Below are 12975 nucleotides of genomic sequence, written 5' to 3'. Positions count from 1 at the left end.
ACCCTCGAGCCTTTGACTGCGGCGGGGGAAATCACAGGTGAATGAGATCTCACATGAAGTGTGACAATTTGCATTACGCAGCTGGACTGCTTCTGTTGTGGCAATGACTTGTAAAAGAGCAATCAGTCGGTACTCACATGATGGCAGCCACTGGCTTTCCAATGTGCGGCGAGGTGCAACCGAGGATCTCCCCCGGTGACAGCGGCTTGCACTGAGGGACACACACGTCATATTCCAATCGCAACTCCTGGCTGGTGGACTGGGCGAGGAGTTGGCGGGAGAGGGAGAGAAAGCCAAAGACACATTAAGAAGCGGCAGTCGGGAATAAACAGTACGAGAGAAAAATCAGCCAGAGAAAGAGATAAAGTACAGTCAAACCTTATTAGCTCCTTCCCGCTGGGAGCAACTAAATATGGGCCATCAATGCCAACCCCCACAACACCCAGAGACTGTTTCCAACATCACACCAGCCATTCCCTAAATTTTACAGCCAATTAGATAGTAATTCTTTTCTTCACCCTTCAGCAATGCATTGCTTAATGATTATTACAGTGGGAGGACTCTTCCTTTAATAAACCTGCTGTTGATTGCAACACAGGGATCCCGCTCTGTATTTAAGAAACTATAAACATGGGAAAACCAGCTGGGCTTTTATTTGACTTGAGGAAATGAGAGATACGAAGAGGGGAGAAGACAACACGCCGGTATTTACCAGTGGGTCGGTGGTGGCGGAGAGAGGGAGCAGCTTCAAAATCTTGGGTGTTAACATGTTGGATGACCTGTCCTGGACCCAACACATAGATGCGGTCACAAGTAGGGTGAACCAGCGCCTCGACTTTCTTAAAAGCTTCCAGAGATTTGACATCGATTTGACATCGATTTGACTATTCACAGAATATTCAAAGGCTTGGATAGTGTAGATGTGGGGAGGATGTTTCCACTAGTGGGTTAGTCTAGAACTAGAGGTCATAGCCTCAGAATTAAAGGAGGTTCTTTTAGGAAGGGGATGAGGAGAAATGTCTTTAATCAGAGGGTGGTGAATCTGTGGAATTCTTTGCCACAGAAGGTTGTGGAGGCCAAGTCAGTGGATATTTTTAAGGCAGATATATCTTGATTAGTACAGGTTTCAGAGGTTATGGGGAGAAGACAGGATAATGGGGTTATGAGGGAGAGATAGATCAGCCATGATTGAATGGAGGAGTAGACTTGATGGGCCGAATGGCCTGATTCCACTCCTATCCCTTATGACCAAGAACTCTAATAAACTTCTGCCGATGTGCTGTTGAAAGTATCCTGATTAGTTGCATCAAGGCCTGTTACAACAATTCCAACATACAGGATCGCAAGAGGCTGCACAGAATGGTGGACTCAGCCCAGTCCATCATGGGCACATCCCACCCCACCATCAAAGGATGGGATCCCTGGGGGATTTCCGGGACCACTGGGCACCGCGGAGGTGGAATGTATTCTTAATAAGGATGGTAAAATAGTTATTTAATGTTCAGTATTAAGAATATTTATTTGACTTAAATTACAGTGGTGGATTTGTCTGTATTGTTTTGTAAATAATTGATTTACATTTATTTTTGGTTAAAAAACCCCCATCAAAAGCATCTACACCTTCAGCCTCGAGGAGGTGGCATCTATCATCAAGGATCCCCACTATCTGGGCCGTGCCCTCTTCTCACATCTACCATCGTTCATGTCATTGTAACTTCTCTACCTGAGCTATCTGCTGGCCAGTATATAATGTGAGTCAACTACAACCTGTAAACTGATCACTACAACCTCCTACAGCAACATTTAAGAGGCATTTAGAGTGGCAATCTAAAAGAAAACATAAAACAGCAGATAAAACATAGTACAGAAGAGTTACATGCTCTTCGGCCCATCAAGTCCAAACCAATCATGATGCGAGGTTAAACTAATTTCCTCTGCCTGCACGTGATCCATATCCCTTCAATCATTCGGTATTTTTAAAGGGGAGATTGTCACGTTTTAGTTTTAGAGATACAGCGCAATACAGGCCCTTCGGCCCACGCCGACCAGCGTACCCCGCACATTAACACTATCCTACACACACTAGGGACAATGTTTACATTTACCAAGCCAATTAACCTACAAACATGTACGTCTTTGGAGTGTGGGAGAAAACCAAAGATCTCCGTGAAAACCCACACAGATCAAGGGGAGAATGTAGAAACTCCCTACAGACAGCACCCATAGTCGGGATCGAACCCGGGTCTCCGGCGCTGTAAGGCAGCAATTCTACCGCTGCGCTAACTGCGCCGCCCATGAATAGTCATGGTCTCAACGGTTATGTGAAGAAGACAGGAAAACAAGGTAGAGAGGGAAAGATAGATCAGCCATAATTAAATGGCAGAGTTGACTCGATGGGCCGAATGGCCTAATTCTGCTCCAAGGTAGTTATGAACTTATTCCCGGAGCATTCATAAGTGATCGGAGTAGAATTAGGCCATTCGGCCCATCAAGTCTACTCCGCCATTCAATCATGGCTGATCTATCTCTCCCACCTAACTCCATTCTCTGCATTCTCTCCATAACCTCTGACACCCTGGTCACCTGCAGGGAATGCGGGGATATGGATTATGTGCAGGCAGGTGGAATTAGTGTGAACTGGCAGCAAGCAGGGTGGGCACAGACATTGTGGGCTGAGGGGGCTTTGACTTGACTCCAGCTTGGGGGCCAGAAGGTTGTGTATTGACTTCCCACGCCAGTGATTTTGAGATAAGATTCTGGCCGATACTGTGAAGAGAATGTTGTGGTTGGAAAATCTGTCTTTCAGGTGAAACTTTAAACCTACGACTGTCTGCCATCTCTGTTGGCATAAAGATTCTTGTCGCACTGTAACAGGGAAGAAGTTCTCCTCGGAGTATTGAGAAACATAAAACACTCATCCAAAATCAATAAAAACCCTTTATCTGTTCATTTATTTTCATGGACGTTTGTGACATCTTGCTGTGTGCAAATTGAGAGCCGTGTTTCCGACAAAACAGTGTCGATGCTTTCACCGTACTACATTGCAATAATGTGTTAGTGAACAGCACACTTTCCTGAAGGCTTTTGCTATCAGGGATGAGGGAAGACTTTGCCCAGGTCCCTACTTCTGACTGCAATCCGACGGCAACAGTCAAAGTGCGGTTGTGAACATCAACTGAGGCTAAGGTCACTCGACCTTCCACTGATGGGGCACTGACCAGAAACATCAGATGCTTCCCTTCCTCTCTGCAGAGGTTTTTCACCAGAGACAGAGATGAAAGCAACAATGAATGGGGAAGGGCAAGGGGCTTCATCCAAGGCAGGGAAGCCAAGTGGCTAGAGAGCATAGAACACAGAGCAGTGCGGCACAGGAACAGGCCATTCGGCCCACAATGTCCGTGCTGAACATGATGCCAAGGTAAACTAATCTTCTCTGCATGCACGTAATCCATATTCCTCATCCCTGCATAACAGTGCCTATCTAAAAGCCTCTTTAACACTGTGGCACAGCAGTATAGTTGCTCCCTAGAGACCCGGGTTCGATCCTGACAACAGGTGCTGCTTGTGTGGAGTTTGTACGTTCTCCCCGTGACCCGCGTGGGTTTTTCCCGGGATCTCCAGTTTCCTCCCACACTCCAAAGACGTACAGGTATGCAGATTAATTGGCTTGGCATCATTGTAAATTGTCCCTTGTGTGTGTAGGACAGTGTTAGCGTGCGGGGATCGCTGGTCAGCACGGGCTCAGTGGGCCGAAGGGCATGTTTCCACGCTGCATCTCTAAACTAAACTATAAACTACAATCACATCCGCCTCCACCACCACATCATTTGCCGATCCCTTTCATGCCACCTGAAGCTTGTTTGAACAAAGGCCACTGCGAGAGGGAAAAGTAGAATACAGTTCTCCTCTTCCACTACTCTGGTGAGGAAGTCAAAATGTTCAAAAGTGAGGTATCATTGATTGATTGAATGATTGATTGAATGCCAATTCCACACCAACCATTGATCAACCCAGCAGTATGAACATTGACTTTGCTAACTTCAAATAGCCCTTGCTTTCCCTCTCTCCCTCTCCATCACCTCCTCCTTCCCAGTTCTCCCACCAGTCTTACTCTCCAACTACATTCTATCTCTGTCCCGCCCACTCCCCTGACATCAGTCTGAAGAAGGGTCTCGACCCGAAACTCACCGAATTCCTTCTCTACAGAAATGCTGCCTGTCCCCGCTGAGTTACTCCAGCATTTTGTGCCAACCAACCATTGATCACCCAACGGTTGATCCAACAAAATGCTGGAGAAACTCAGCGGGTGCAGCAGCATCTATGGAGCGAAGGAAATAGGCGACGTTTCGGGCCGAAACCCTTCTTCAGACTGATGGGGGGTGGGGGGGAGAAGGAAGGAAAAAGGGAGGAGGAGGAGGAGCCCGAGGGCGGGGGGATGGGAGGAGACAGCTCGAGGGTTAAGGAAGGGGAGGAGACAGCAAGGGCTAGCAAAACTGGGAGAATTCAACGTTCAGGTTGGAGGAGATACAGGTGAACCTTTGTCGCACCTGGAACGACTGCTTGGGTCCTTGAATGGAGTCGAGGGGGGAGGTGAAGGGACAGGTGTTGCATTTCTTGCGGTTGCAACGGAAAGTGCCCGGGGACTAGGGGGACTCTGCCCTTGTTGCGAGTGCGGGGATGGGGAGAGAGAGCAGTGTTGCGGGGTATGGATGAGACCCTGGTGCGAGCCTCATCTATGGTGGCGGAGGGGAATCCCCGTTCCCTGAAGAACGGGGACATTTCCGATGCCCTGGTGTGGAATGTCTCATCCTGGGAGCAGATGCGGCGTATGCGGAGGAATTGGGAGTAGGGGATGGAGTCTTTACAGGGGGCAGGGTGGGAAGACGTGTAGTCCAGATAGCCATGTGAGTCAGTTGGTTTGTAGTGTATGTCGGTCAGAAGTCTGTCCCCTGCGATGGAGATGGTGAGGTCAAGGAATGGTAGGGAAGTGTCGGAAATGGTCCAGGTGTATTGGAGTGCCGGATGGAAGTTGGTGGTGAAGTGGATGAAGTCAGTCAGTTCTGTGTGGGTGCAGGAGGTGGCCCCAAAGCAGTCGTCAATGTAACGGAGATAGAGGTCGGGGATGGGGCCCTGGTACGTATTGAACAAGGGCAGAGTCCCCCAGTCCTCACCTTTCACCCCACCAGCCGGCAAATACAACAAATAATCCTCCGCCATTTCCGCCACCTCCAACGTGACCCCACCACTCGCCACATCTTCCCATCTCCCCCTATGTCTGCCTTCCGCAAAGACCGCTCCCTCCGCAACTCCCTTGCTAATCCTTCCCTTCCCTCCCGTACCACCCCCTCCCCGGGCACTTTCCGTTGCAACCTCAAGAAATGCAACACCTGTCCCTTCACCTCCCCCCTCGACTCCATTCAAGGTCCCAAGCAGTCGTTCCAGGTGCGACAAAGGTTCACCTGTATCTCCTCCAACCTCATCTACTGCATCCGCTGCTCTAGATGTCAGCTGATTTACATCAGGGAGAGTAAGCGGAGGTTGGGCGATCGTTTCGCCGAACACCCCCGCTCAGTCCGCAATAACCTACCTGAACTCCCGGTGGCTCAGCACTTCAGCTCCCCCTCCCATTCCCAATCCGACCTCTCTGTCCTGGGTCTCCTCCATTGCCAGAGTGAGCAACAGCGGAAATTGGAGGAACAGCACCTCATATTCCGCGTGGGTTGCTTGCGTCCGGATGGCATGAACGTTGAATTCTCCCAGTTTTGCTAGCCCTTGCTGTCTCCTCCCCTTCCTTAACCCTCGAGCTGTCTCCTCCCATCCCCCCGCCCTCGGGCTCCTCCTCCTCCTCCCTTTTTCCTTCCTTCTCCCCCCCACCCCCCATCAGTCTGAAGAAGGGTTTCGGCCCGAAACGTCGCCTATTTCCTTCGCTCCATAGATGCTGCTGCACCCGCTGAGTTTCTCCAGCATTTTTGTGTACCTTCGATCTTCCAGCATCTGCAGTTCCTTCTTGAACACAATTGATCACCCAACCATTGATCACCTGCTATTCCCCTTTCACTCCCTACACACACATGCGGCAAATTTCAGAGGTCAATTAACCTACAAACCCGCATGTCTTTGGGATGTGGGAGGAAACTGGAGCACCTGAAGGAAGCCCACACAGTAATAGCGAGAGCATGCAAACTCCACACAGAGAGCACCCGAGGTCAGGATTGAACCCGGGTCTCTGTCGCTGTGAGACAGTGGCTCTACCAGTTGCGCCACTGTGCTTCTATTAGACAACCCTGGTAGTGGGACAGAATTACAAAGTAAGCAATAATGTTGCTCTAACAGCCACTGCTACAGTGTTCGCTGATAAACCTAAGCCTACTCATCATCAGTGGGGTAACCTCCAAATTATCACCTGTCAAATGAAGCGTGAAAATAATGGACTTCATCAAGATACAAAGCAGACAGCTGATAAATGCCTAACATCACCAAGAGAGTTTTGAGTAATATTCATTCAGCTCTCCCAGTTTCCATTCAATAAGGTCAGTTTAAACTTGTCTCGGCAATCTATCAGCCTGTCTTGTGTGAAGTGCTGGATAGCTGTGGTTCTGGCATTCAAAGGAGGAGCAGCCTCGAATCCAGCCACCCGGCCTCCTGCCACGGTTCAGCAGCAACTCTGCATCAGCGCACTGGAACAAACGGAATGAAAATTTGTCGCAATTATTGCACACACCACTGCTGCATTCTTATGATGACAAAGGCAGAGGCTTCACTTGGAACCATTTCTGAAAACGAGCAGCACAGGCTCACTCTCTGTAATGACCAGCTGACCTCCAACACATCCAGAGGGCAAGCATTTCAAGTGTACTCCAGCAAACGTCTTTGGATCAAAATGCCTTTGAGAGTTCAGCAGGAATAAAAAAAAAGGCCAAGGGAAACATAGAGGCAGAATAAAGCAAGAGTCGCAAGGGTGGGAGATTGCAACCTTGCTTCGACGAATGCAATCAATCTGGGGTGCACAATCAAATAAGATCAAATAGAACAAGTTGTCCTTCAAGTTTAGGCTGTGCACGCCATACACAAGAAGAAGAAGAAGAAGAAGCAAGGAAAGTCCTTAATATTATGGAATGATTTAATATAGATATCCACACACCTGGAGAAACTCCGCGGGTGAGGACATTCGGTGGCGCTGTTGATGGCTGCCTCCGCCTGCAGTCTGTTTGTCTTTTTATCTTTTTTTATTTTTAGTATGTTTAAAGTATGTTTTTTTTTAGTATTTTATGTGGGGGAGTGGGGTGGGGTAATGGGGAAACCGTCCTTCAGTCACTTCCTGGCGACGATGCAATTATTATCCGAGTCGCGCCCTCACCCCCCTCCTCGCGGCCTACCAACTGGATTGGCGTGACCTTTCCTGCCGGGACCAGACCAGAGCTTCAGCAGCGGCGGCGCAGCGCTGGATACGTCCCGGAGAGGGCGATGTCTCACCTGGGATCGCCGTTTGGAGCTCCGGAATGTTGGGCCTGCTGCATCGACATCGCGGAGCTGTGGTTCGCGGAGCTCCCAACGCGGGCGGTACTGACCAACATTGTGGAGTCCTGGGACCCTTTGCCGGGGGCCGCCAGCGTTGAATCTCCACCCAGCTCGGCCTGTGGACTTCGGGAGCCGCGGACTCCGGTGGGAGGTGTCCGATTCAGAAGTCCAGGCCGCTGAGGATGTTCTTCTGCCTGACGTTGGGGTTCCATCATTCCCGGCAAGAGGGCCTGAACATCGGGCCGCCCGTAGCGGCGACTGCGGTGGGCTCGGGAGGCCACGACCACGGGTGAACATCGGGGAACATCAGCGAGGAGGTTGACTGGACTTTGGTTCCTTCCCTCACAGAGGGGAACTTTGGTGCCACTGTGGGGATGTTTGTGTTGTGGACCATCGTGTGCAGTGTTTTGTTTTTTTTTATTCGTATGACTGTGTGGGAAATAGCATTTCGTTGTCTCTTACTTGAAGACAATGACAATAAAATTGAATCAAATCAAGCATCTATGGAGAGAAGGAATTGGCGACGTTTTGGGTCGAGACTCTTCTTCAGACCCACAAAGTGCTGGAGAACCCTGGTCTCGACCCGAAACATCGCCAATTCCTTCTCTCCTTAGCTGCTGCCTCACCCGCTGAGTTTCTCCAGCATTTTATGTCTACCTTCGATATCCACACACCATTGGTTGACTGATTGAAACCTGCAGCATGGAAACAGGCCCTTCGGCCCACCAAGTCTACGCCAGCTATCACTCACCCATTCACACTCGTTATATGTTAACTCACTTTTTCATCCAGTCCCTACGCACGCGGAAACTTACAGAGGCCAAGTAACCTACAAACCCGCACGCCTTTGGAATGTAGGGGGAAACTGGAACATCTAGAGGAAACCTAGAATGTGCAAACTCCACAGAGATAGCACCTGAGGTCAGGATTAAACCCGGGTCTCGGGCACTGTGTGGCAGTAGCTCTACCAGGGCCACTGTGCTGCCCCTATAACTGTGAAGCAGGCTAAATCCAGTGGCCATAGAAAAAATATAGTCATAGGGCACGGACAAAGGCCCTTCAGCCCAACTTGTACATGCTGACCGAAATGTCCATCTAAACTAGATCCATTTGCCTGGATATCTCGCTAAAGCTTTCCACCCATGTATGGTCATGAATAAATCCAGTCAGGAATTTGGGAGAAATATCTTAGCTTAAGTTTGAGATTCAGCATAGAAACAGGCCCTTCGGCCCACCAAGTCCATGCGACCATTGACATCCGTCTAATAGTTCTATGACCTACATGCTAGAGGCAATTTACAGAGGCTAATTAACCGACAAACCTGCATATCTTTGGGATGTGGGTGGAAACCAAAGCACCCGGAGAAACCGGCGCAGTCACAGGGAGAACGTGCAAACTCTGTACAGACAGCACTCGTAGCCAGGATCAAACTTGGGTCTCTGGCGTTGTGAGGATTATGAGGAGGTTGGAGCTGACAGCGTTGAGGATCACGGTGAAGAAGAAGAATATTAGATCATCTGAACCATTCCTAATTGTTGATTGAGGTTAATTTGCTTGTTGGATTTATGTTGTACTTCTTGTTGCAGCTCTACCAACTGCACCTCTGTGCCGTCTTTAAGCAGACCATGGGGAGAGTGTGGCACTCTTTGACACACTCCATACAGTGGAATCCTTTGTCACAGAAGGCCGTGGAGGCCACGTCAGTGGATATTTTTAAGGCAGAGATAGATTCTTGATTAGTACGGGTGTCAGGGGTTATGGGGAGGAGAATGGGGTTAAGAGGGGAAGATAGATCAGCCATGATTGAATGGCGGAGTAGACTTGATGGGCCGAATGGCCTAATTCTCTCCTATCACTTATGACCTCCCTCTCAAAAGGAGTGCTAAAGGCTGGATGAACACATTGGAGAAAGTAAGACGTAGCAAGTAGAATTAGAAGAAACTCATGGGACCCTAAACCAGATGTGGGCTGGTTGGGCTGATCTTGCCTTGTACAATTCTCAGTAAATATTTACTGTGCTCACTGAAGAATAACATCAGACCAGGCATCTCCTCAGAGTCCGTCAAACCTGAGAAAATGTCTGGGAGTCCTCGTCTCCTGTTCCATTCTCAGAAGATTTTTGAATTTCCAAAATATATCATGTGATATTCCAGAACAAATAAATAACCGGCCTTATACGTGACTTGCCTCACTCAGCTTCAAGGTCAACAGAGGAGCGGCAGTCGAAGGAGCGAGTGCGGGGATTGGCTGCAGAATCTAAATTAGTTAATTGGTAAGTTAGTTAATTGGTAAATTAGTTAATTGATTAGCAAATAAAAGTAGGGCTTGGTCTTTGGGAGCGGCCTGGTTGAGGCGAAGTGCCTTGGAGAGGTAAAGGGTAAGTCTTTGGCTCATGGGTCTTAGGCGAGGAGGCTGCGGTTATTCAGCTGTGTATTTAATTTAAATATTTAAACTTATTGGCGTGATGGCAGGAATATTACTGCTGTGCGTTTGCTGCAGGATGTAGGATGTCAGGGGAACTGCTAGTGTCACTGACCACTACACCTGTGGGAACTGTGTTCAGATGCAGCTCCTCAAGGGCCGAGTTAGGGAACTGGAGCAGCAGCTGGATGTCCATCTGGGAGGACGAAAGCTTCCTGGACAGGACCTAGTCAAGTCGTCACTCCAAGAGTACAAGAGGTGCGACGGGTAGAGAGGGAAAGAAAGGGGATGAAGCGAGTGCAGGAGACCTCGATGAAAACACCCTCTTGGGAGCTGTCGGGGCAGACGATGCTTCTAGTCTGAGCGGCGGACAGGTCTGTGACTCAAAACCTGCCACTGCGACTCGACCGGCGAGACCGACGTCAGGCAGAGCCATAGTGGTGGGTGACTCCATTGTCAGAGGTGTGGACAGGAGATTCTGTGGCAACAGGCAAGACTCGAGGATGGTGTGTTGCCTCCCTGGTGCCAGGGTTCAAGATGTCTCAGATCGACATACGAACATCCTCGTGATGGAAGGTGAGCAGCCGGAGGTAGTTGTGCATGTCGGCACAAATGGTGCGGCTAAGAAGAGGAAGGAGGTTCTGCAACGTGAATATAGAGAACTAGGTGGGAGACTGAAAAGTAGAACTTCTATGGTGGTCATCTCTGGGTTGCTTCCAGTACCTCGTGCTAGTGAGGGTAGGAACAGGGAGATGGGGATCTGAATGTGTGGCTGAGGAGTTGGGGCAGGAATTTAGATCACTGGGATCTCTTCTGGGGCAGGGGTGACCTGTACAAAAGGGACGGGTTGCACCTTAATTGGAGGGGGACCGACATTCTGGCAGGCAAGGTTGCTAGTGCTTCACGGGTGGGTTTAAACTAAACAGGGGGGGGGGGTGGAGTCAACAACGTGGAAGCGTATGCGTGTATTTAACGGCAAAGAGAGTGTAGGAAAGGTCACGTTTAAACTAACAGGGCAGGGGGATGGGGACCAATGCAAGGAGACAGAGGGCCATAAAAGGAGGACAGAAGCAAAAGGTAGAAGGGAGAAAAGAAAATCAAATTTGAAAGCTTTGTGCCTGAATGCGAGCAGCATTTGTAATAAGGTAGATGAATTGATGTGCAGCTAGTAGTTAAGGAATATGATATAGTTGGAATTACGGAGACATGGCTCCAGGGTGACCAAGGCTGGAAGCTAAAAATGCAGGGGTATTCGATATTCAGGAAGGATAGACAGAAAGGAAGAGGAGGTGGGGTGGCATTGCTGGTTAAAGAGGAGATTAATGCAACAGCAAGGAGAGACATTAGCTTGGATGCTATAGAATCGTTATGGGTAGAACTGTGAAATGGCCAAGGGCAGAAAACGCTTAGACACAAAATGCTGGAGTAACTCAACAGGGCAGGCAGCATCTCTGGAGAGAAGGAATGGGTGATGTTTTGGGTCAAGACCCTTCAGACTGATGTCAGAGGAGTGGGCGGGACAGTTAAAATGTCATCGGAGACAGTAGAACTGGAGAGGGAGAGAGGGAGAGAGGGAGAGAGAGAGATTTGAAGTTGGAGAAATCAAATGTTCATACCGCTGGGGTGTAAGCTACCCATGCCAATTATGAAGTGCTGTTCTTCCAATTTGCGCTGGGCCTCACTCCAACACTGGAGGAGGCCCAGGACAGAAAGGTCAGATTGGGAATGGGAGGGGGAGTTAAAGTGCTAAGCAACCGGGAGATCAGGTAGGTTAAGGCGGACTGAGCGGAGGTGTGCTTGGCAGTAAACGCTTGTTGGAGTTGTATACAGGCCACCGAGCAGCAGTAGGGAGGTTGGGGATGTGTGTAGCAAAGGTACAGTAGTTATCATGGGTGACTTTAATCAACATATAGATCGGGCCAACCAAATTGGTAGCAGTGCTGAGAAGGAGGATTTCCTGGAATGTAAACGGGAAGATTTTTTAAACCAATATGTAGAAGATACAATTAGGGAACTGGCCATCCTAGACTGGGTATTGTGTAATGAGGAAGGATTAGTTAGCGATCTTGTTGTGCAAAACCCCTTGGGCAACAGTGACCATAATATGGTGGAATTCTGCATTAGGATGGAGAGTGACACGGTTAATTCAGAGACAATGGTCCTCAATTTAAAGTAAGGGGACTTTGAAGGTATGAGATGGGAATTGGCTAGGATAGACTGGCAAATTATACTTGAAGGATTGACGGTGGAGATGCAATGGCAAGGATTTGAATACAGCATGGATGAACTCCAAAAATTAAGAGGGGGGGAGAAAGAGCATGAAAGAAAGCTTGCAGGGAATATAAAAACTGACTTTTAACTTCTTCAGATATGTAAAAAGGAAAAGATTAGTGAAGACAAATTTAGGTCCCTTACAATCAGAGACAGGTGAAATTATAATGGGAAACAAGGAAATGGCAGAACAGTTAAACAAGCACTTTGGTTCTGTCTTCACTAAGGAAGACACAAACAAGCTCCCAAAAATACAAGGGGACCGAGGATCTAGTGGGAGGGAGGACCTGATGGGAATCCACATTAGTCAGGAAACCTTTGGGACTGAAGACAGATAAATCCCCAAGGTCTAATGGTCTGCATCCCAGGGTACTTAAGGAGGTGGCCCGAGTAATCGTGGATGCATTGGTGATCATTTTCCAATGTTCTCTTGTGGACTGGAGGGTAGCCAATGTAACCCCACTTTTTAAGAAAGGAGGGAGAGAGAGAAAACGGGAATTATAGACCAGTTAGCCTTGCATCGGTAGTGGGGAAGTTGCTTGAGTCAATTGTTAAAGATGTTATAGCAGCACATTTGGAAAGCAGCGACAGAATCGGTCAAAGTCAGCATGGATTTATGAAGTGGAAATCATGCTCGATTAATCTTCTGGAATTTTTTGAGGATGTAACGTGTAGAACGGATAAGGGAGAGCCAGTGGATGTGGTGTATCTGGACTTTCAAAAAGCCTTTGACAAGGTCCCACACAAGAGATTAGTGTGCAAAA

The 12975-nt window shown here is 48.7% G+C and overlaps 1 protein-coding gene across 2 annotated transcripts in view; it reads right to left on the bottom strand.

The window, feature by feature from the left end:
* dph1 (diphthamide biosynthesis 1) overlaps positions 1–12975 on the bottom strand; it is a 683707-nt gene that overhangs the window by 328443 nt on the left and 342289 nt on the right. For both annotated transcript variants that reach the window (XM_033045748.1, XM_033045747.1), the window contains exon 6: positions 138–259. In XM_033045748.1, coding sequence (XP_032901639.1) covers positions 138–259 — 122 coding nt within the window. The remainder of the gene's footprint in view (positions 1–137; positions 260–12975) is intronic.

This window comes from Amblyraja radiata, chromosome 28 (genome assembly GCF_010909765.2).
Source record: "Amblyraja radiata isolate CabotCenter1 chromosome 28, sAmbRad1.1.pri, whole genome shotgun sequence".
NCBI lineage: Eukaryota > Metazoa > Chordata > Chondrichthyes > Rajiformes > Rajidae > Amblyraja > Amblyraja radiata.
Note: the sequence above shows the minus strand (reverse complement) of the source record. Positions and strands in the feature narration are given on the sequence as shown.